This window comes from Lethenteron reissneri, chromosome 41, assembly GCF_015708825.2.
Source record: "Lethenteron reissneri isolate LAM-NWPU_2019-01 chromosome 41, ASM1570882v1, whole genome shotgun sequence".
Classification (NCBI taxonomy): Eukaryota; Metazoa; Chordata; class Hyperoartia; order Petromyzontiformes; family Petromyzontidae; genus Lethenteron; species Lethenteron reissneri.
In genome coordinates this window covers 9,079,254-9,106,018 of record NC_083819.1, presented here as the reverse complement: position 1 = coordinate 9,106,018, position 26,765 = coordinate 9,079,254, and the positions used below count along the sequence as shown (strand labels likewise).

At 48.3% G+C, this 26,765-nt stretch overlaps 1 protein-coding gene across 2 annotated transcripts in view; it reads right to left on the bottom strand.

The window, feature by feature from the left end:
* Positions 1-26,765, bottom strand: part of LOC133352676 (polypeptide N-acetylgalactosaminyltransferase 16-like) — a 63,955-nt gene that overhangs the window by 31,750 nt on the left and 5,440 nt on the right. The window contains exons 2-3 of one of the 2 annotated variants that reach the window (XM_061568471.1): positions 17,112-17,322; positions 4,613-4,696 (exon numbers count right to left, since the gene is read on the bottom strand). In XM_061568471.1, the coding sequence (XP_061424455.1) occupies positions 4,613-4,696; positions 17,112-17,270 (243 nt within the window). In that variant the 5' untranslated portion in view covers positions 17,271-17,322. The remainder of the gene's footprint in view (positions 1-4,612; positions 4,697-17,111; positions 17,323-26,765) is intronic. The other variant, XM_061568473.1, reaches the window with a different exon arrangement.

Below are 26,765 nucleotides of genomic sequence, written 5' to 3'. Positions count from 1 at the left end.
GTCACGTGGGTAAATTTTTATTTTTTATTTTTTACCTACGTGACTTTACCAAAAAAAACCCAAGAGTGAGAATATGATCATCGCTTCCAGCTGGGGTTGCACTCCTCCCTTCCCCTGACGCCCAGGTTAAATGGGGTCAATTTAATGACTGCTTTACGGAGCTGCTATTATGGACCGATACCGAGTCCACACTTCCCCGGACACCGTGAAGGAGGCGGTGTTCAATGCCGGTGACAGAAAGATGCGGGCGCATTCACATCGTCCACAATATCCCCAATGCCTGAGAACGAGGAGGCTCTTCAAAACCTCCACTCGTAGATTCCGGGGAGCTGTTCTCATACACGTGACGCACGGTCCCCTCGCTTTAGAATCCACTTCAGTCCATTGATGTCCCAAGGCTTTAATCTCCGTCCAGACGAATTCTCGGTCTCTCTCGTAAAAAAACCCACTCGCTCATAGCGCACATTGCTTCATTGTCACTGGAAGATATCTTTCCGTGAAAGTTGAGTCTTTAACGAGGAGACATGTGGAAGGCACTGGGAGCCAGGCCTGATGAGTAAGAGGCTTGTCCAGATTTCCCAGGAGGTTTTATTTTAGATTCACCCATTAACTCCAAGCAAACTCGACGATTACATCGCTCTGCAAATATTGCTGATATAGAATCTATCGATCATATTAAATTTGCCATCTCAAGAGCCATATCCTTACAACTGTACACTTGCCCTCTCCGCTGTAGCACCACTTCTTCGACCAGGCTGCAGACAATATCGATTACCCCCTCGTATACCGGCCGAGGCTGCAGGAGCCGGGTTCACGTGCCCTCCACATTAAGCGTAAGAGCCACGCAGAGAGCAAACTGGACAGCAACGATCACCCCGTCTCTTAACTGCAGGAATTCCTCCCACAAACCCCTTCCATAGCTCCCCGCTCACGTGGCCTGCACAGCACGGATCTCATCCCTTTGCCATAAAAAAAAACCATACAACGCTCAGGCGCTCGTGAAAACTAGATGGCTCACACACCAGCCTATATTTTAATTGACAAGACGTTTAGACTGCAGTCAAGGGATCACAGACTTCCAACGGTTAGGGACTATTCGTGAGCGTTCACACTCCCGGCCGCCACATTTGTGCACGACGACGCGGCGGCGCAAGCAGCTGCACGTTCGTTCGGTGGGAAACTTGAGATGATACGGAGAAACACATATTTGGACACTAAGATAAAGATCCCCCGTGTGGCACACACAGGCTGTGGGGACAAGTGCTGTTCGCGAGCATCTATGAAGGCTGGCATGGCAGAACTGAAGGGGGTGGGGTAGTCGGCACCACGCCCGGCCGCCTTCGTCTCCCCAGTGTTGGCATTTACACACCGCACTTATTTAAAACGAATTTTAACTATTTGACCAGGTAAGGCCCACTGAGCTACATAGCTCTTGGTCAGAAGTGACCTGGCGACAAGTGATTGCTCAACTAAGTGGCGTATCACCGAGAAATGTAGAGCAACCAAAAACTCTAAAGGCGTGATTCTAAATGTGGAGGGGGAAACTGGAGGACCCGGAATAAAATCCACGCGGAGAGAGACACCGCAAACTCCGAATATACAGCAGCAGGCGTCAGGGTCGGGATCGAACTCACGACCTCCTGTGTAGCAGGCGAGGTAGTTAACATCTCATAGTCACCGTGATGATGATGAGAGAGAGACACGCAAACTCCAAATATACAGCAGCAGGCATCAGGGTCGGGATCGAACTCACGACCTCCTGTGTAGCAGGCGAGGTAGTTAACATCTCCTAGCCACCGTGATGATGAGAGAGACACCGCAAACTCCGAATATACAGCAGCAGGCGTCAGGGTCGGGATCGAACTCACAACCTCCTGTGTAGCAGGCGAAGTAGTTAACATCTCCTAGCCACCGTGATGATGAGAGAGAGACACGCAAACTCCAAATATACAGCAGCAGGCGTCAGGGTCGGGATCGAACTCACGACCTCCTGTGTAGCAGGCGAGGTAGTTAACATCTCATAGTCACCGTGATGATGATGAGAGAGAGACACGCAAACTCCAAATATACAGCAGCAGGCATCAGGGTCGGGATCGAACTCACGACCTCCTGTGTAGCAGGCGAGGTAGTTAACATCTCCTAGTCACCGTGATGATGATGAGAGAGAGACACCGCAAACTCCAAATATACAGCAGCAGGCGTCAGGATCGGTATCGAACTCACGACCTCCTGTGTAGCAGGCGAGGAAGTTAACATCTCCTAGCCACCGTGATGATGAGAGAGACACACCGCAAACTCCAAATATACAGCAGCAGGCGTCAGGGTCGGGATCGAACTCACAACCTCCTGTGTAGCAGGCGAAGTAGTTAACATCTCCTAGCCACCGTGATGATGAGAGAGAGACACGCAAACTCCAAATATACAGCAGCAGGCGTCAGGGTCGGGATCGAACTCACGACCTCCTGTGTAGCAGGCGAGGTAGTTAACATCTCATAGTCACCGTGATGATGATGAGAGAGAGACACGCAAACTCCAAATATACAGCAGCAGGCATCAGGGTCGGGATCGAACTCACGACCTCCTGTGTAGCAGGCGAGGTAGTTAACATCTCCTAGTCACCGTGATGATGATGAGAGAGAGACACCGCAAACTCCAAATATACAGCAGCAGGCGTCAGGATCGGTATCGAACTCACGACCTCCTGTGTAGCAGGCGAGGTAGTTAACATCTCCTAGCCACCGTGATGATGAGAGAGACACACCGCAAACTCCAAATATACAGCAGCAGGCGTCAGGGTCGGGATCGAACTCACAACCTCCTGTGTAGCAGGCGAAGTAGTTAACATCTCCTAGCCACCGTGATGATGATGAGAGAGACACCGCAAACTCCAAATATACAGCAGCAGGCGTCAGGGTCAGGATCGAACTCACGACCTCCTTTGTAGCAGGCGAGGTACTTAACATTTCCTAGCCACCGTGATGAGAGAGACACCGCAAACTCCAAATATACAGCAGCAGGCGTCAGGGTCGGGATCGAACTCACGACCTCCTGTGTAGCAGGCGAGGTAGTTAACATCTCCTAGCCACCGTGATGATGAGAGAGACACACCGCAAACTCCAAATATACAGCAGCAGGCGTCAGGGTCGGGATCGAACTCACAACCTCCTGTGTAGCAGGCGAAGTAGTTAACATCTCCTAGCCACCGTGATGATGATGAGAGAGACACCGCAAACTCCAAATATACAGCAGCAGGCGTCAGGGTCAGGATCGAACTCACGACCTCCTTTGTAGCAGGCGAGGTACTTAACATTTCCTAGCCACCGTGATGAGAGAGACACCGCAAACTCCAAATATACAGCAGCAGGCGTCAGGGTCGGGATCGAACTCACGACCTCCTGTGTAGCAGGCGAGGTAGTTAACATCTCCTCGTCACCGTGGTGCCGAGTCAACCTACGGGAGCCCCAAGAACGGTTCAGATGTTTGTCGCCGATGTTGGCCATGAGCAGGCATTGAACTCATGGCACTGGGTCAAGAGTGCAGTGGGCCAACCACTGGACTAACCGCCCACATGTGGAACACGTGTACGCACAGATGCATGTGCACAAAGACAACGATTTCCCCCGTCGGAACAAGTACTGTTAGCGAGCACCTATACATGTGCACACAGACACACGCGAACACTCAGAGACGAAGGCTCCCTGTTTTTCCTCACGGAGTGTTGGGGCAAGTGCTGCTTAATAAGGAGTACATGTTAAGTGCACATTAAGAGTGCACATTAAGGTCAACACAGTACACGAGGGGGTGATGTGGGCCAGTAGGGAAGGACAGGCACCCCAGCTGCGAATCGAACCAAAGTCCATCTTCACGTCAGCCATGAGTGGTCACCACTGTGCCATTCTGTCCGCTAGGCATCACTCTCAAACCAAGCTGATGGACTCGACACTTTCCTCCGACAATCACCCACTCGCAATTTCTTTGTCGGGAATGATTTCCACCAAATGTGAAACTTGACGGCGACGCTAAAACGATCAGTTCGTACCTTTTTTTTCGACTCTGTCTCCTCGACAGACCTGTTCTCCACCTGAAGACGGCTGCTTGCGTTGTGGCCGAAACGTCGTGAGAATTATTTTATTATGTTTTATTTTTATTATTTTATTATTTTCCTTCTACGTGACTTTACCGAAAGAACCAAGAAGATGAGTTCGTACCTTTTTAAATCCTTTATATTAAGTTCGCTTGCTTGCGTGCTTGCTTGCTTGCTTACGACCGTGCAAACCTTTCGGTCGTTTTTTTAACCCACTTCCCGTGATCCAATCGAGCTGACATTTTGCACACAGACTCGTTGTGCGAGACAATTAATGTTCGTGAAAAAAAATTCCAAAATTTTACACTGTTTAGGGAAAACAAATTAAATATTTAATTACCAATTGTTTAATACTGCAGACAATCATCTGAGCCATAGGTGGCAGCCATCTCAAGCCAGAGGACGAGAGGACTCTAGCCGCCACGCATATAAAGGATTTAGAGTGAAAAACTTTGTTTTTACGGGTTATACTTATTACGTCTCGCAGTACGTCGACAATTGTGCAACAAACGTGGCGACAAGTGGTACCTGGATACAGTGCGGCGTCCTGCCTGTCCAGTCCCCGCATCCTACGGCCCCATGGCCAAGATCGTCGGAGGTGTGGGGACTCTCCTGGAAGAGTCGGCAGAGATTTTGTGGTTTTAATGAATGAATGAAGGACGTAGAAAATGTAAACAAATATCGGCGTCGAGCCGTAGCATCCAGAAGTAAGATTGCTTTGGTCGAGTCTAAACTGAAATGAACAAGGTTTATTGTAGCAGGTAGGGCCCACTGAGCAATATATATCTATCTTTTTTCAGATGCGACGTTGGCTGCAAATGAAAGGTCAACGAAGTGGCTTTTCACGTGGACATTTATAGCAGCCAAATACTGTAAATGCGTGTTTCTAAAAGTGGAGGGAAAAACGTGAGGACCCGGAGAAGAATCCACGCGACCACGGGGGGAGAGAGACATGCAAACTCCAAATATACAGCAACAGGCGTCAGGGATGGGATCAAACCCACGACCTCCTGTGTACCAGGCGAGGTAGTTAACATCTCCTAGCCACCGTGGTGCCCCTGATGGCAGAAGCCATTTGCTGTCTTCTGGTGGCTGAAGAGACTTTCTGGAAGGGGCCATGGGTCGTCTGCAACCTTCGGAGGCAGACAGAAGCCATCGTGGGCGGGAGGAGGTTGGCAAGTGTCAATTAAAGGCTGGGAGTGAACTGGGATCTCCCAGCCTCGCCAAAGATTGTCTGAAATGAACCTGCAACGTTTTTGGGAGAATCCGGGAGTGACTGCCTGGGTGGGGAAACTGTGGAGCTGTGGGTGAACCATCCCCCATCCCCTGCTGTGAGGCCTTATGCCTCGTGGTCAGCCTCCCACTTGCCTGGCTACACACCAGGAGTGCCTTCGCCTCTCCTCCCCAATGAGCGCTACAGTTGAAAGCCACCCCCGGTTTGACATCGGTGCCCTAGCCCCGGGGTTTAAAAGGGTAAAAAATTAACCGGTAAAAACAAAGTTCTTCACTATAAATCCTTTATATGCGTGGCGGCTAGAGTCCTCTCGTCCTCTGGCTTGAGATGGCTGCCACCTATGGGTCAGACGATTGCCTGCCACCATTAAGCAATTGGTAATTAAATATAATTTTTTTTTCCTAAAAAGTGTAAAGTTATGGAAAAAAATTTCACGAAAATAAATTGTCACGCACAACGAGTCTGTGTGCAAAATATCAGCTCGATTGGATCACGGGAAGTGGGTTAAAAACGACCGAAAGATTTGCACGGTCGTAAGCAAGCAAGCAAGCGCGCAAGTGAACTTAATATAAAGGATTTAAAAAAGCGTTGAAATTAGTAATCACCTAGACGGTGATAGTGTTTTAGCTTCTTTATGTTAATGGGTCGTCCATAAATGACGTCACGCGATTTTGGACGATTTTTTACCCCCCACCCTCGTTACACGGCGTCACAAAAAGTCAGACCCCCCCTCAAATATGACGTCACAAAGATCTGCCCCCCCCCAACCCCAAAACCATATTTCCATTTTGAAAATATAACATGCTTCAAATCGATTTAAACTATTGTCATTGTAGTGCGTATTTAATGTGGCGCTGCACTCTGATGTTGTAGGAGAAAACATTTATTAAAAAGTCTATTTAATTAAGTAGAACGTGTTGTCTATATTTATTTAAAATTGCACATTTTGATGTGACGTCACATTTCTAAACCCCCCCCCCCTCGTCACACATCGTCACACATCGTCACAAATGTCTGACCCCCCCCCCCTAGGTGCGTGACGTCATTTATGGACGGCCCCTTATTTGGTGATACAATTTTTATAATAAAGGTGTCTTTGTTGTGGGTTCGATTGCGTAAATATGGAGAGTAAACCCACGTGCTGAAGTAGTAACTTTGGTACGTTTCGTTTACGTGACCAACCCTACGAATTAGCTGTGTCGGCGGTGGCGGCTTTATCGACACATTTATATTTACTCGATCTTTTAACCCAACAAACCTTTTTTTTATTGACATTGGTCGCGGAAACCTACGTGTTACAACAATATTTAGCCGACCATTTACCTCGTGATGCAATCTTTAGTCGAGCATTACCTGGTCTCTCCAGCTACCCCCCAGGGCTGTATTCATATTCAAAGTCCTTTTAAAACAAAGTTGCCATTTTACGTAAAGACCCACTTAAATTTCGATTTAAAGCTTTCGTGACTGCAGGGATTCATCTTCTTGGTTCTTTCGGTGAAGTCACGTAGAAAGGAAGTAATACAATAATAAAAATAAAAAAGAATAAAATAATTCTCACGACGTTTCGGCCACAACGCAAGCAGCCGTCCTCAGGTGAAGAACTGGTCTGTCTGGGAGACAGACCTGTTCTTCACCCGAGGACGGCTGCTTCCCTTCTACGTGACTTTACCGAAAGAACCAAGAAGATGAAGGCGCACTTCGTTCCTCTTTCCCCCCGCCCATGGCCTCAGAAGTGCCTCCTTATTCCTACAAAAGCTCCATTTGCTCAAACTCTCTTTGGTAAAAAAAAAAGTCTTCCACGTTTCTGGAATCCCCTTGTTGCTCATCCATCACAACTTGCATCCCTCCCTTCACTGCTCCGCTTTGTTTCTTCAGTTTCGCCTTTTGGGCGGAGATGAACCCGGAACCCGACACTTGCAGGAACAAATTACTTGTCATTTACTTTGTAATTTGTTGATACAACAAGAAATTACTTGAAATGGGTTTTACCCAACACTGACTACAATCACCCATGTGTCTCCTCCCTTTCATCTCTCTCCCCTCAACGTGCACAACCTTCTATCTCAATTTGATTCTCAATGCCGTCTCTCTCTCTCTTTGCTTCCTTTACAAAAGCTCACCTCGCTCGCCCGCCTATCTCGCCAATGCATCGCCTCGCTCGTTATTACAGGGCAATCTTCCTCTGAATGTCTCCCTCTCTGTGTATGCCTAATTTATCATGTCAATGCGACGCCGTGTTGCATTTCTCGTCTCAATCCTCACGATGCATTCTTTGCTGTGCTAATGTCATCCTCGTTTCATTGTCCCGCTTCTGCTTCAATGTCTCATCACTCTCCTCTGCTGAAGCATCATGTCTCTCTTGTGAAAGTTCACAAAACCATTCACTTTCTTTATCAATGCGCCTTCAATTTCCAAAATCGAACCCATTTTCTCAGTGTTATTCTGCGTCCGCTCTGTTCCCCTCCGTAACACATCACTCTCTTCCTGTGTCCCTCAGTTTCCCTCCACTATCAATGCACTGCATTTCCTCTCATCTCAATGTGCCCGAATGGCTTCACGGTATTCACTCAGAGATCTTGCCGAATGACGCACAGGCATTCAATTGTTTCCTGGGCCCTGCTGTTGTGACTGAGAAAATGAAAACAGCTCCAGGGTTCTTCGTCTGCTTCACACAAATTCCGTGGGAAAAGATTGGTCCAAAATGTCAATTGGCTTAGCGGCCTAAGAGTTATCATTTTTACCCTTGTCGATTCTGTTAAATGTATCTTTAACCATATTTTGCTACGATAAAAACTTCAGGCCTTTGATTTCAATGGTGAAATTATGCAAACTTCGGAAATTTGGAGCAGAATGTAGTAGCAAAGTGTTGTCGAAGTAATCGGGAGGAGGTTTGCGATGGGCTTGGGACACGGTGTGCATGGTGGAGGAGGGCTGGTTCCCAAGCCCGGCACTGGGAGTGTGGCACCTACAGGTCAGCAACAAGGCGGATGGCCTGAAGCCAGACTGTGGCAACGAGACTGAAAAAAAATTTACCCGTAAAAACAAAGTTTTTCACTATAAATTCTTTATATGCGTGGCATCGGTTTTATTTTATTATTCATTTCTGTTTTTCTTGAGTAAGAGTTTCATTTTTTTCCCATTGGTATTTTAAATAAAATATGACAAAAATTTTTTCCTAAAAAGTGGAAAATTTTGGAAAAAAAATTTCACGAAAATAAATTGTCACGCACAACGAGTCTGTGTGCAAAATGTCAGCTCGATTGGATCACGGGAAGTGGGTTAAAAAACGACCGAAAGATTTGCATGGTCGTAAGCGCGCAAGCAAGCAAGCAAGTGAACTTAATATAAAGGATTTAAAAAGAGCGATCCTTGAAGGTCAAGTTGTTAATTGCCGCAACAGCTGGTGGATAGTGGTCCTAGAAAGCGATGGTGCTAGCTTCACCAGCATTTCCTGTGATTGATCTAAGGTCATACCGTTACCGACGCACGTCAAAACCGGCCTAGAGCGTGCTTGTCCAGAGCTGATGCTGCTGAAATTATGAAGTCCCAGGAGGCCGTGCGGCTGATGGGTGGTGTAATCAATAATTAGTGTGTTTATTTGTACAGACAGACACATGAAGGACACACATTGTCCGGTTATCTATTTGACGAATGTCATATCTGTTTACAAAATACCCAATTTTGTCATCAATTCCTAATTTATATATTTTGCCGTTGCCTGCCTGTAAATGTAAAAAAAACCTTTGTTCAATATACCCAAAATGGCCTTCATATGCCTGTTCCTCCAGAATGTCCCCGTCTCACCTGACCGCGTCGCACTCCCTCCGTAAAGGAAACAGGATATCGCTTTAGTCAGCGACTGGGTAATGCAGCCGCTTTATGAATTATTTGCAACCTCTCGGCAGCGAAACACAACACGAACCCTCGCTGGTTTTCTTCTTTATAAATAGAGGGACGCTGATCCCGAGTGTTAGCGTTAATTAGATTTACATTATCTGGCAGTGTGCAGCTGTGTACGGTCAGAGAACCCGGCTCAGAATCACAACGTTACGAAATCGTAACCTTGGTCTTAAGCCAATCAACATCATCATCGTTCCTCGGTCAATAAAATAGGTACTACCACTGGTAACACTGGTGTCGGGTCGTTGCGTATTGCGGTCATTATCCCTGGGAGGCTCTGGAGAGGTTTGATATCTGGGGGGGGGGGGGGGGGGGAAGAAAAAACACCTCACCGAGTCTCAAGACTCTTTTTTTCAGGAGGGGTTCCTGCATTGAGAATTTTTGGCAAATCCCTCACCAAGTCACAGTGCTGCCACCTTTTGCTCAAACGAGAGGGGGGCGACGCTCACCTCCATCGGAGGCGACCGAGCACTTGGGTGCAAACTCCACATTCCCGTGGCGGGGACAAGCAAACCCACAAGACGAGCATGGCGGACTCGCTCCTAACAATGCGTCACGCAAGTTTCTTGAAGCTTCAGAAACGACGATGATGAAATTGATGTGCTGCTTACACGTGTGACCTTTCCGATCGTGATTCCGTGAGGCGACTGACTGCGAAGGGCGGCACAACCGAGTACCACTGATGAGCGTGCAGCAGAGGTCGCAATCGGGTACCCGTACCCGATACCCGGCCGGGTACGGGTAGCCAGGTATCGGGTAGGGTACGGGTACGGGTACCCATTTGCGACCCTGGTGCGGCCGGATATGGGTATGGGTAAAGAATCAAAACCCGTTTGCGACCTCTGGCGTGCAGTGGGATCGAGTTAGTGTCCTCCGGTATTCCCCTCCACACTTAGCATCAACGTGCGCGTTTAGGAGCAATTGGCTGCTGTAACTGTCCACGTGATAAGCCACTTTGGTGAGCGATCATTTGTGATGGCCAGGTCACTTCTGACAAAGAGATTTAACGACACATATTTGGACCATCTTATTTGACAGGTACTATTCTACTTTACCGAGTGTTGACATCCCCAGCGTTTAACAGTACTGTCCTTTTTGTATTTGGATTGTCAACCAACACTGGGTAAAACGACAACATGTGCACCCATTGTTCTCTTTCAGCCCCGCCCACTCCCCCCCAACACGTTCCATTCATTGGCTACTACATTCAGATAAGCCCCTCCCCCCCACTTAACTTGTATTTAAGAACCTGCATCTTGGAATTTTGCCTCACTTGATACAGTAAATCTGGCTGTGATGGTCCCACCTGATGACGGAGACTTGTGTTGCCTCCAAAACGTCGTGATTTTTAATTTTATCTCTATTATGATTATTTATATTATTTTTATTATTTATTTTTACCTACGTGACTTTACCGAAAAAAAACCTATGAGTAAAAAAAAACCTAAGAGTCTGACAAAGAGCTCTGTAGTTCAGTGCGTGCTGTGTGCGTGCCTCTACGGGCTGACAGTGCAGCAGGTTGCCTACTGCGCTTGCGATCTCTGCTCGACTACTCGCCACGCACATCGATTGACAAATTGCCACCTGAACTTCCCGTGGGCCTCCTTCCCCTGGATTGACTCGTTAAACGAGTGCCTGGTGCACCGTGTACACATCATCGATGAGAAAGAGAGAAAAATAAAGTGATGGGGCACGGTGTGGTGGTTTAGACCCTCCCCCCCCCCTCACGGGTGCCACACCAGCGCCACCGGCAGACACTCATCCCCTTCATGGTTATACAGTTGTACGGGAGATCTTAAAAAAATTATTTCTTTAGAACTGCTTTTTGTATTCAGTTTATTTTCCTCCCCCCCCGCACCTCCGACTAGCATGGTTGGCAACGTACTACGTACGGTGTGAAAGAAGTTCAACATACGTGTATATCTTTGTCTTTAATGTGTAAGTGCATGTGCGTGAAAAAAACATGTGCGTTTCAAGTAGCCTGCGTGCCCAGCCATTGCATGCCCAAAGTAGTTGCTGTTTGACCGGATAAAAGGTGTTAAATGGGTGCGGTACGGGCTCAAAAAGAGACGGGTTAATGTTGTGCTGAAAAATGTTGAGCGGATTGGATTTGCCGACCACTAAATCCAGCAGTGACGAAACTGGCATCTGTAGAGGAGGCTCATGGGCAGATGGGGGCAAGGCGGAGGGTCTCGGCTCAACAAGAGCACGCAGAGCTCTGGCGAGCTAAAACACAGTGCGGTGCATCTGTCAGCTATCTCAGTAAACACATAACGCCTGAGTCTGTCCTGTGACCTCCTGCCAGCAAGCATTCGACACGTCACGTGGCCTATGGGTACACCAGCTTAGGACAAGACCCGTGACACCGCCGCTGCTTAGCAGTGGTGCAGTGTAATGCTCAAAATCCCTGCGACTGGAATTCAATTACCGGTAACGGATAATATCGGCCGCGAGCGGTATCGGAGCCTGTCCTGGGACGCCCCCTAGTTCGATTCAGAATTGAATTAGGAACTGGTGCACTGTCTAAACATCAGTCATGGGGATACAAAGCCAGCTGCGTTTGGTAGCGGGCCACCCATCACTAACAACACTTGCCCCTGTGGCCTATAAGCAAAAATTAGGGATCTTTGTCTTACACTGGTGCGTACGTGTGTATATGTGGGGAGCGGTGGCGCATCGGTTAGCGCGCTGCGCTACGAACCCGGCGACCCGAGTTCGATTCCTGCTCACGGTCAACACCGGTGATGATTGTCGATCTAATTATCTAAACCGGTCTTGAGCGTTCCTTAGGTCGACTCAGCTTCAAATGAGTACCTGGTGCGGTGTGTAAACATCACCACTTGGGAGACTAAGGCAGCCGGGTGTGGTGCTGGTCACCCACCCCCTCGTGTGCAGTGCCGGCCTTATGCTCGCCAACAGCACTTGCCCCAAAAAGTCTGTTAAGGCTATACGGGGGATCTTTGTCTTGTGTGTATGTGTCTGGTGCGCGTGTGGCAAGGCATCTGTCCGTCTGCCTGGTATGCAGACTGCCTGTGCATGTGTGGGGTGGTGTCAATTTCCTGTGCGGTGCTGTCGGGGTGAGACTTGCCTGTGACCCGCCTTTCGTGTGTACACGTGTGGTTGATTTCTGAACCCTGCAGCCCCCCGCATGCATCTGCCCCTCTCATTCTCCACCTCTCAGCACATTCCCTGCCCATGAACCGCGGCTACAGCCTTTGCAGTCTCAGCCTAACTCGCCGTTATTGCTTCTCCATATGCGTAATAATAGCAGCGCTTTGTCTGCGTTTATTTGGCGAGTGGGATTTTAATGCATGTTAGCACTGGGGAAGTGATTTGTCTCAAAGGTGGAGCTGTTGAAGTGGGAATGCGTCATCGTTAATTGAAATCAGTAAACTACGTACGGTGTGAAAGAAGTTCAACATACATACAAACAGGCTAGGGAATTATACAAGAGTCTGAAGTCGGTATAATGTGGTTGAGCAGGTGTCCACCTTAGGTGTTAACAATCTGTTGGCGGTTCTGAAGTTAGTGGTGGATGTTATCCATTGTGATGATGGTGGGGGGGCTAGTCTGTCCATATGACTTCTCAGACATCGGTACTCAATTTATCGACCATGTCGTGATGATCGTTACAACCTTATGATGGTCTAAGCAGTGCGCCATCTGGCCAAATGAAGAACTAACGATGAACAGTTATTTTAGGAATGTATTTTGTTGCTAAGATTAAACCCGCTTGTGGTTACAACCAGCAACACAAACTTGTGTGTGCCCAGACAGAGGCAACTCCTGTCTGCCCCCATGTTCTGGGCGCCACGGTGGCGAGATGTTAACTACCTCGCCTGGTATGCAGGAGGTCGTGGGTTCGATCCTGACCCTGAAGCCTGCTGCTGCTGTATATTAGGAGTTTGCGTGTCTCTCGCCCCGTGTTCACGTGGACTTTTCTCCGGGTCCTCCAGTTTCCCCCTTTACATTTAGAAACACGTGTTTAGAGTATTTGGCTGCTATACATTTCCACGTAATAAGCCACTACGCCGGGCTATCATGTGTGGCCAGGTCACTTCTGCACAAGAACTATGTAGCTCAGTGGGCCTTACCTGGTAAAAAACTAAACAAATGTAGTTACTACGGTCTTGATGAAGCGCACGCACGCACGCACACGAACAGCGGTACGGCTCACCAGGGGACCGCTCTCCATCTGCACGGCAGCCCACGCCGGACATTTGTGGGTCGCCAATATGAGCTGTAGTGCTCGTCAACAACTACACGTGACTTCCCGGCTCTTCTTCTCACGCCACCCAGATGCTGAAAACCCCATTTAGTCTCAACCCAATGGGGCTTAAACCTCCCCTAGTATTAACCTGATCTAGCCTAAACCCAATGGAGATTAAACCCCCCCTAGTATAAACCCGATTTAGCCTAAACCCAATGGAGATTAAACCTCCCCTAGTATAAACCCGATTTAGCCTAAACCCAATGGAGATTAAACCTTCCCTCGTATAAACCCGATTTAGCCTAAACCCAATCTGGCAAGACCGGGAGAGATAGCAATAACGTGGTGGATTGATAATGATTGATGACGAATACATACCATTCACAGCCAAAATAAAAACTAACAGCGCATTCAATCTATCACAGATTACTGAAGTAATCTCGGGGTGGGTTGAAGGTGAATTAAAATCTGAGACTGGAATTTAATCACAGATCCCCGACGTGTTAAACGAAACTGTAGATCAGGGGTCCTCAAACTTTTTAAACAGGGGGCCAGTTCACTGTCCCTCAGACCGTTGGAGGGCCGGACTATAGTAAAAAAAAAACTATGAACAAATTCCTATGCACACTGCATATATCTTATTTTGAAGTGAAGAAACAAAACGGGAACAAATACAATATTTAAAATGAAGAACAAGTAAAGTTAAATCAACAAACTTGCCAGTATTTCAATGGGAACTATGGGCCTGCTTTTGGCTAATGAGATGGTCAATGTCCGGTTCCATATTTGTCACTGCTAGTCGTAACAAGTGATGCAAGTGTGCATCCGTTAGTCTAGATCTGGTTGGAGATTTCAAATGTTTCATTCTGGAAAAAGTCTGTTCACAGACATAAGTGCTGCCAAAGATGGTTGCCATTTTGAGTGCATGGTTCCTGAGATGAGGATATGTCTCAGAGGGGAGAGATGGATAGAAATTATGAAGGCTGCTTGACTTGAATGCGTCTTTCAGATAGTCACAATTCTGCAGTTCAGCCAGTTCCATTTGGTAAATTGTATCCACATTTTCAATGTCAATAGAAAATGGGTTACGGAAAAGCTGTATGTCCTGTTCATGGAGATGAAGCTCTTTAAATCTAAATTGGAACTCCTTTTGCAATTTTTCCAGTGAATCCACACATGTTTTGTTTGGGAATTGCAACCAATGTTTTTTCCGCTAACAGATTTTGAGTTGTGGGGAGATGGCAGAAGTTTTCCTCCTTAACTTGTTTGATGAGGAGGCCTAATTTGACTTCAAATGCTTTGACATGTGATTGCATATCACAGATGAGCATCCCCTTTCCTTGAAGTTGCACATTGAAACTGTTGCGTAGCTCTGTTACATCTGTCAGAAAGGCAAGGTGCCATTTCCATTCTGCATCATTGAGCTCTGGTACTTTTTTGTTTTTTGAAAGCAGAAAAGCTGTAATCTGTGGAAGTAAGTCATAGAAACGTTTCAAAACTCTCCCTCGACTCAGCCAACGGACTTCTGTGTGGTACAGAACATTTTCATAGTCAACATTTAGTTCAGACAGAAATTCCTGAAATTGTCTGTGGTTTAGTGCTTGAGCTCTAATGAAGTTAACACAAGATTCCACAATTTTCATAACAGAGTCCCACTTCAGTGATTTACTACACAGCGCTTGTTGGTGGATGAGGCAGTGTATGGCTATTGGATGAGAATGGTTATGTTTGTCCATCTCTTGGTTAATGCGAGCAATTACTCCTTTCTTAGACCCCACCATGCTAGGAGCACCATCAGTTGTCACACTGGCTAGTTTAGCCCAGTTCAGCTCCAAACCATTCACAGTTTGGCAAACTTTTTCATAGATATCCTCTCCTGTAGTTGTTCCTTTGATGCTTTGCAGTGCAGCAAACTCTTCTGTGACTTCAAAATAGTCATTCGTCCCACGAATAAAAATTAGAAGTTGTGCAGAATCACGAACATCATTGCTTTCGTCGAGTGCCAAGGAAAAATAGGAAAGTTTTTTAGTGGAGTTTTGCAAATGCCGATGCAAATTGTCTCCCATTTCTTCAATCCTCCGTGTAATTGTAGGTCCTGAAAGACTCACTGTACTGAATAAATCGGCCTTCTCTGGACACATCTCTTTGGCAACAGAAAGAAGGCATTCTTTAACAAATTCTCCCTCCACGAATGGTCTGCCAGTGCACGCTATTAGCTTGGCAACTTGAAAACTTGCTCGCAGTGATGAAATATTTAGCTGCTTCTGCTTCACAAAAGTATTTTGCTGAGTTGTTAATGTATTTTTCAGTTTTAATATTTTATCTTTTCTCACTTCTCCGACCAAACAATCATATTTATCTTTATGTTGAGTTTCATAGTGTCGACGTAAATTGTATTCTTTGAACACAGACACTATATTCTGGCATATCAGACACACAGCTCTTTCCTTGTACTGCATGAAAAAGTAATCATAAGTCCACTGTTCTTTGAATATCCTACACTCCGAGTCAATTTTTCTCTTTCTTGACATCATTGTTTCCTAGGGACTCAAAATTGCTATTAGTAAAATACCAATATATATATACAGCGCTACAAAAACAATATACCAGCAATAACTTTGCCCACACAGAGACATACAGACTGCACTGCCCATCAATGCAGTCTGATTGGGGGAACTCCGCTTTTACCCCAGGCTCACACTGGTGCGGGTGCCATTAAAAAGTTAATTACACCTGCAGTTTTGTTCACAGATCGCAGTACATCCCCAGCACACAGGAATATCACTGGGAGTGGAGCCGAGGGGCAAGTGAGGGAGCTGAGGGAGGGAGAGCCAGTCAAGCGCAGCCGGGAGAGGGCTGGCAGCCTTAGGCCTGGGGGGCAAGTCCAGTCAATTGGCCCATTGAACCATTCACCAGCGCAGCCCAATGAGTGCCCACCGCCGCAGCTCAATCAGTGCCCACCACCTCAGCTCAATCAGTGCTCACCAGCGCAGCCCAATTAGTGCCCACCACCGCAGCCCAATGAGTGCTCACAAGCGCAGCCCAATTAGTGCTCACCAGCGCAGCCCAATTAGTGCTCACAAGCGCAGCCCAATTAGTGACCATGGGCCGGATAAATGTCCTCGGTGGGCCGCATGTGGCCCGCGGGCCGTAAGTTTGAGGACCCCTGCTGTAGATAGACAACCGTGGTAATGGGATCTCCTTTGCCAGTACCGAAATATGACAATGGGGGTTTCCCCCTTGTTTTTTCTGCCAACAAAACAGGTGTTAAGATGTTAAAACACCAAACTGAAACCTTTTACAAGGAATCATGTCTGCATTAACCACAATGCTTGTGGTCAGAATGCAAACAAAAAAACGTACTCTGATAATATATGCATTGTCCTTGAAACTAATTGGTCAACACCAGAGACAGCTTTCTTTTGAGCCTCTGAGCCTCGTCTCAAACGGTGTTAGGCCAGAGGACGCCAAAAGGCGGACAGCCCAAATATATGTTAAATTTATTTCTCACCGTACGTAGCCAACCGTGCTAATCGGAGGTGCGGCATCATCTCGGCTCCAGTCCACAGCCCTCCTCAAAAGCCGCCCGGCACTCCGTACACAACCCCCCCTTACCGCAGGGTAGGTTAGCCCCCTGCAGCCCCCCCCACCTACTCCACCGACGTGTAAAGTGCCGTCAATACCTGCTCGTGTGCTGGGGTCGTCAGCCACCGCAGTTGTGCCGGGAGCATCCAGGGAGGTCGCGCGCCCCGCAGAGAGTAGAGGAGGGCGCCCAGGCAGGCCGACACGATGAGGCCGGCTACGAGGGCGCGCCAGCAGCGTGCCCGCCTCATGGCACCCATCACCCCCCCCCCCCAACCCTTCCTCACCCGGCCAGGATGGGCATTGTGGCACCTGCAAATAAAACAACACGGCAACTAGGCCCAGTCAACATCACGGTTTCTTGTCGATTTTTTTACGAAAAGAAAGCTCCTTTTTAAAATTTGCTGTCCAAAAATTATAAGCGCCTGAGACTTCCTCACTCTCCCTGCTGCCCCAGATGCTAGTGGTTGCATGCACCTCCGATCAGCACCGTTGGCTACGTAGGGTGTAAAAGAAGTTCAACATACACGCATGCTCCTCATCCTACCCAAATGGTTAAACCAAAGTCTGGCCTTAACCCAACCTGGCTTTAACCTGACCTCGCTTCAACCCAGCTTGACCCAAACCTAAACCTAACCCAACACAACACATCGTATTACAATTGCGGTATCACCATCATATCTTGACACGACATTTTAAAAGGAAGTTCCCTGGAAAAGAACATCACGTAACTACTTCTGAAGTCACTTCCATGAACCTCTTCATGGTCACCGCAAGCGCACGTTTTTCATGCCGTACAAGGTGTTCATTACATGCGAATCGAATTAAATGCTTAAATCTCAAGAGCTTAAATTCATTATCTTCATTGACAGTGCCTAATCGTAACATGTTTTTTTGTATATTGGTTACTGGTCTAATTCCATGAACTCGCTTCATGCGGGAAAGTGGTTTAATCATGGATGGGTGCCGAGATTATAATCAATCATCTCCAGGGTGCCAGCCCAACTGCTATTCCCCCCCCCCCCCCGTAACCACCTAAAAAAACTCCTCAAAGAGAAAATGGATCCAACAGCTCGAAACACAAAACCATTTTACAAATAAATCCATGAAAAGCTTTGCTGAGTTTCTGCACAATTTTCAGGAAGGCACTGCATTTGAATGTTTGCGGTTTAGGCAATTCCTTTAGAAGGAGCATGTTATACGGCGGAAGAACCCGGAGTTCGTGGAGAAAATGTACTTATTTGAGGTTTTTATCCAGGAGAGCCCATCCTGAGCCATATGACTCTTTTTGAGGAGGAGGGTCCTGCATTGGGTTTCCATTGTAAGCTGTTTTCAGCCAATTAATAATAAGTGTTTATTACTCACGTGGGAGGAAACTGGAGCTAGCGGAGAAAGTTTACGCGCGTAAGAGGGGCAACACCGAATCCCCGTGCAGATGGAAACAGATGGCGACGGTTCTACTTGCTGTACTGCCTTCTTCTGGCGAGCCAGGGTATGGCATCGTGACGCCCACAAGAAGAGAGTTTCACAGAATTTGTGCGATCCGCTAACCCCTCACGCCTCCAGCGCTGGATGACATGCGCACATTGGGATGGCTCACAAAGGTCCACACAGATGGATTTACATTTCCACTTTCAGTAAAGTCTTTTCTATAATGCGGTAGTTTCGTGTTCCTGAAGAACATCGCGGTATGGAAAAATCGGGTTGTAATAAATCTTACCTATAAACGTCATTCTTTGTCTGTCTGTTTGTGTTCACGCGCTTGCGAGGGATTTGGCTCTCAAACGGTTTGCACTGCTGTAGTGATAGCAGTTCATACCGTCGATGTGTGTGTGCATAAGTCGATGTGTGTGTTAGTCAATGTGTGTGCGTGGTATGTGTGTGTGTAGACAACTACTAATTGAAAATTAAGTTACTTATTTTAACAATAATAATGCGTGTGTCTACGTCCATGTGTGCGTGTGAGTCGATGTGCGTGTCTGCGGTGATATGTGTGTGTAAGTCGATGTGTCTGTGTGTGTGAGCCAATGTGCGTGTGTGTGAGTTGATGTGTCTGTGTGTGAGAGTCGATGTGTTTGTGTGTGTCAGTCGATATGTGTGTGTGTGTGTGTCGGTCGATGTGCGTGCGTGTAAGTCGCTGTGTGTGCGTGGCTCCATGTCAGTCAGTGTAAGTCCATTTCTTTGCGTGTGTATAGGTCCATGTGTGCGTGTGAGTGCATGTGTGTGTGGACGTATATGTGTGTGTGTGCGTAAGTCCATGTGTGTGTGTCAGTCCATGTGTGTGTGGCTCTATGTGCGTGTGTGGCTCTATGTGCGTATGTGAGTCGATGTGTGTGCTTTTGTGTGAGTCTATGTGTGTCAGTCGATGTGTGTACGGCAATGTGTGTGAGAGTCCATGTGTGTGTGTGTGCGTCGATACGTGTGTGTGTAAGTCCATATGTGTGTGTGTAGGTCCATGTATGTGTGTGTGTGCATCGATATGTGTGTGTGTAAGTCGATGTGTGTGCGTGGGTCCATGTGTGTGTGTAAGTCCATGTGTGTGTGTGTGTCTTAGTCGATATGTGTGTCTTTGTAAGTCAATATGTGTGTGTAGGTCATTTTGTGTGTGAGTCTATGTATGTGTGTGTGTGAGTCGATGTGTGTGTGTAACTCCATGTCTGTGTGTCTAAAGTCGATGTCTGTGTGTGTGAGTCCATATGTGTGTGTGTGTAAGTCGATGTGTTTTGATGTGTGTGGGTCGATGTCTGTGTGTAAGTCGATGTGTGTGTCTGTACTTACCGCTAGTAACATATAAACTTAGGGTAAAGCACAGTCCGCGATGACACATGGGATGTGTACGCAGACCGAACAAAGACCGAGGCGTGCGGGTAGGATCTAGAAGCATCCAGCAGCATCCCGCTTTGTGTGATGCTACGCCGAGACAGCCGTACAACCGCTTAGTTCTACTCGCGCGACGGAGTTTTGTTCGCTCAATCGCGTTTGACTTGCATCCCACTGGGATTTTTGCACACAGCGTTGGTGTACGGTGTTTTTTCTGCAATATTTTGCTGTCTTTTCTTGGATTTTCTGTTTGCACTCAGTCACATATTCACTTTAAGATGTTTTTTTGTTCATGTTTTTGTTTTTTGTTTGTTGCGGTTGAGCCCAATTCAAGAGCCGAATGGCTCACAGGGCTATACCTAATAAATGAACTTGAACTTGAGCGTTATATCCAATTCGCGCGATGAAAACAACACGCAACGTTATAGGAGAACAGACTGCATTGCTACCTCGCAAACCCAACAGGTTCCCAAGTTTCACAAATCTGCGTGACACTGGTGTACTAGCGTAGCGTGGCATGGGCCCTTGTGCAAGCAATGCAATGTGGGTCCCCTGTCCCAATGTCCACTCCTCTCTTCATGGCCTGGGCGCCTGGCTGCCGGTGCAGTTGCACCGCCTGTACACTCCGTAGCTACGCACACTGCTGCGTGACCAAAAAAGCACCGGATTACGGGGAGAGTCGCCACAGCCGGTGTTATCACAGTTACTTGTTCGGAGCGAGATTTTTTGTTTCCGAAAGAGTCAATGACATTATTATCGTTTAACACGTAGTAGGCTTTCGCGGCCAATATCATCCCTAATAGAGGTTTTTGGGTTAGATCGCGTAAATATATAAATGTGTCGTTGCACGCCGGTGTGCTGCACTAGTGACGAATTGGCACGTTCTGTTTGCGTGACCACCCTTACTAGTTGGCCGTGTCGCGTGGTGGCGGCCAAATTTACTCAAATTCGGTGGGGTGGTTTTGCATCAGAGTTGCCAAATTTAATCGACATTCCACTTGTCTCCTTCACGCTCTGTGGGACCCAAATAAAACCACCCGCCCTGGTCACTGTTGCTTAAAGTGCCGACAACCACCTCCTTATCCACCCCCACCCCGAGGCAGCTATTGTTTGCGCCTGCCACGCAGCTAGTCAGCACGCATTCGTAACATAATAAATCATCACTATCCATTCATATAGTACGCACATTCAACAACGCGCTCATAACAAAAAAAGCCCCCCCTACGTATCCGCATGCAATGCTGTACGTGTGTGTATGTGAACGCATGCGCGCTATTGTCAAGCCAACTCGGTTCGTAGGGGATCATTGGGCGAGGCTTACGGCACCATGAGGATCGTGAGCGTTGGGATGGATCGCCGAGGTTGAAACAACCGCACGATGACAACATTTACGACTTGCCACGTGCCTTCGCTTACGCATCAATACAAAGACAAAGATACCCCATAAGATTGTTGTGGCAGGTGCTGTTAGCGTGTGTAGCGCCGATGAAAGTCCAGAACGGTAATCGAGGTGGGTGGGTGTGTCAGCACCACTCCCGGCCGCCTTTGTCTCTCCCTCGTGGAAATGTTTTTTTAAAACTTAATTACTTAAGCAGACCTCGTTGGAGGCCCAGGACCGGTTCAGATAATCGCCACCGGTGTTGGCCGTGAGAGGGAAATCGAACTCGAGGTCGCCGGTTTCGCAGCGCAGTGCGGTAACCACTGCGCCACCGCTCCCCACATCGTATTCTCCCAACAACATCGCACACATATATAGAGACTGACCATGGCTGCTGTTGCTGCTAATGATCATCATCAGACGGAACACAGACATGAGACAGAAGACGTAACACACACACACGCACGAGCGACCGGGACTCACAGAGCCAGACTCATTGATGCACCCTCCAAGGTTTTTTCGGTAAAGTCACGTCGGTAAAAAAATAAAAAAATATAAATAATAGAAATACAATAATAAATCACGACGTTTCGGAGGCAACACAAGTCTCCGTCATCAGGTGGGACCGTCACAGCTAAATTTATTGATGCACCTTCTTGGTTCTTTCGGTTAAGTCACATAGAAGGGAAATAATAAAAATAAAACATAATAAAATAAAATTCTCACGACGTTTCGGCCACAACGCAAGCAGCCGTCCTCAGGTGAAGAACAGGGCTGTCATTGATGCACCTTCAGCGTTCTCAAGACTCAGCGGAGAGCGCCCGAGGGCCATGCCCGGGGGGCGGGGCACGCTCCAGAGACACGTGGGTTCCACAAGAGCCCGTTAGGCACGGCAAAGACAAAGGTCCCCCCTGTAGCCTTCAACAGACTGTTGGGGAAAGTGCATTTAGCGAGCAGCGCCAATGAAGGCCGGAACGGTACACGAGGGGGAGGTGGCCAGAACCACGCCCGACCGCCTTTGTCTCCCCGGTGTCGATGTTCTACTACACACCGCACCGGGTAGTCATTTGAGGTCGAGTTGACCTAGGCGAGGGCCCAGAACCGGTTCAGATAATCGTCACTGGTGTTGGCCGTGAGCGGTAATCGAACTCGAGCCGCCAGGTTCGTAGCGCTAACCACTACACCACCGCTCCCTCCCACCAAGTGACGGTGACGTCTCCACGACGCCTGTGCCAGGCTAGGTGCACTTTGAGGCCACGCGAAGTGTCGAAGGCTCGCTGACAGGAGGTCTCGGGACAGACCCTGCAGGTGGCCATGGGTCGGCTGACTGAGATGACCGGTAGATGCACCACCACCAGCTGTACCCCCTACTGTGCCAGGCTAGGTGCAGGAGGTCTCGGGACAGACCCTGCAGGTGCCACGGGTTTGGCTGACTGAGATGACCACTGGTAGATGCACCACCACCAGCTGTACCCCCCTACTGTGCCAGGCTAGGTGCAGGAGGTCACGGGACAGACCCTGAAGGTGCCATGGGGTTGGCCGACTGAGATGACCACTGGTAAATGCACCACCACCAGCTGTACCCCCTCCAGGTGCCACGGTGGAAATACCGAAATAAGCTGCCCCCCTCCACCCGCACAAACACACACATGTACACACAAACACACAGACACACACACACAGACACACAGACACACACACGTTACACACACACAGACACACACTTCACACACACACAGACACACTCATTGATGCACACACAGACACACACACGTTACACACACACACGTCACACACACACACATGTCACACACACACGTCCCACACACACACTACACACACACACGTTCACACACACGTTACACACACACGTTACACACACGTCACACACACGTTACACACACACGTCGCACACACACGTCACACACACGTAACACACACACACGTTACACACACACACACGTCACACACACACAAGTCACACACACACACGCGTTACACACACGTTACGCACACACACGTCACACATACACACGTTACACACACACACGTTACATACACGTTACACACACACACGTCACACACACACGTCACACACACGTCACACCCACACACGTCACACACACACATCACACACACACGTCACACACACACGTCACACACACACGTCACACACACGTTACACACACACACGTTACACACACACACACGTCACACACAACCACACGTTCACACACACACACGTTACACACACACGTCACACACACATGTTACACACAGACACACGTCACACACACACGTCACACACACACACGTCACACACACACGTTACACACACACACGTTCACACACACACACGTTACACACACACGTCACACACACACACACAGACACACACACGTCTCACACACACACACGTTGCACACACACACACGTCACACACACACACGTCACACACACACGTTACACACACACACACGTTACACACAGACACACACGTTACACACACACACGTCACACACACGCGTTACACACACACAGACACACACACGTTACACACACACGTCACACACACGCGTTACACACACACGTTACACACGTCACACACACACACGTCACACACACACGTTACACACACACGTTACACACACGTTACACACAGACACACACGTTACACACACACACACGTCACACACACGTCACACACACGTTACACACACGTCACACACACGTCACACACACGTTACACACACACGTTACACACACGTCACACACACACACACGTTACACACAGACACACACGTTACACACACACACGTCACACACACGTCACACACACGTTACACACGCGTTACACACACACACGTTACACACACACGTCACACACACACGTCACACACACACATCACACACACGTCACACACACACGTCACACACACGTTACACACACGTTACACACACGTCACACACAGCCACACGTTCACACACACACATACGTTACACACACACGTCACACACACACTTGTCACACACACAGACACACACACGTCACACACACACTTGTCACACACACAGACACACACACATCACACACACACTTGTCACACACACACACACGTCACACACACACGTTACACACACGTCTCACACACACACGTTACACATACATACGTTACACACACACACACGTCACACACACACATACACACACACACACGTCACACACACACGTTACACACACACAAGTCACACACACAAGTCACACACACACGTCACACACACACACGTCACACACACACACACACGTTACACAGACACACACACGTCACACACACACAGACACACACACACGTCACACACACACACGTCACACACACACGTCACAGACACACACAGACACACACAGAGGCACACACACACGTCACACACGCACAGACACACACAGACACACACACACGTCACACACACACGTTACACACACACAGACACACACACACACGTCTCACACACACACAGACACACACAGACACACGTCTCACACACACAGACACACACACAGACACACACACACAGACACACACACACGTTACACACACACACACACACGTCACACACACACACACACACGTCACACACACACGTCACACACACAGGCACACACACAGACACACACACAGACACACACACAGACACACACGTCACAGACACACACACACAGACACACACAGACACACAGACACGTTACACACACACGTTACACACACGCGTTACACACACGTCACACACACACGTTACACACACACACGTTACACACACACACGTTACACACACGTTACACACACAGACACACACGACACACTCGTTACACACACAGACACACACACACAGACACACACACACACAGACACACACACACAGACACACACACACACACAGACACACACACACAGACACACACACACATACACACACGTCACACACACATACAGACACACACGTCACACACAGACACACACACAGACACACACACACAGACACACACAGACACACACACAGACACACACAGACACACGTCTCACACACACACATACACACACAGACACACGTCTCACACACACAGACACACACACAGACACACACACAGACACACACACACAGACACACACACATGTTACACACACACACACGTCACATACACACGTCACACACACAGACACACACACACAGACACACACACAGACACACACACACTGACACACACGTCACAGACACACACACACACAGAGACACACACACACACGTTACACACACACGTTACACACACACACACACACGTTACACACACGTCACACACACACACACGTCACAGACACACACGTTACACACACAGACACACACACACGTTACACACACAGACACACACACACGTTACACACACACACAGACACACACACACAGACACACACACACAGACACACACACACACGACACACACACACGTCACACACACAGACACACACAGACACACACACAGACACACACACACACAGACACACACAGACACACACACACGTCACACACACACGTCACACACACAGACACACACACACAGACACACACACAGTCACACACAGACACACACACAGTGACACACACAGTGACACACGTCACACACACACACGTTACACACACACAGACACACACACAGACACACACACACACACACGTCACACACACAGACACACAGACACACACACACACGTCACAGACACACACACACGTCACACACGTTACACACACGTCACACACACACACACGTCACACACAGACACACACAGACACACACACACACAGACACACACAGACACACACACAGACACACACAGACACACGTCTCACACACACACACACACATACACACACAGACACACGTCTCACACACACAGACACACACACAGACACACACACACAGACACACACACACGTTACACACACACACACGTCACATACACACGTCACACACACAGACACACACACAGACACACACACAGACACACACACACTGACACACACGTCACAGACACACACACACACACAGACACACACGTTACAGACACACACGTTACAGACACACACGTTACACACACGTCACACACACACACGTCACAGACACACACGTTACACACACAGACACACACACACGTTACACACACAGACACACACACACGTTACACACACGTCACACACACACACGTCACAGACACACACGTTACACACACAGACACACACACACGTTACACACACGTCACACACACACGTTACACACACACAAGTCACACACACAAGTCACACACACACGTCACACACACACGTCACACACACACACACACGTTACACAGACACACACACGTCACACACACACAGACACACACACACGTCACACACACACACGTCACACACACACGTCACAGACACACACAGACACACACAGAGGCACACACACACGTCACACACGCACAGACACACACAGACACACACACACGTCACACACACACGT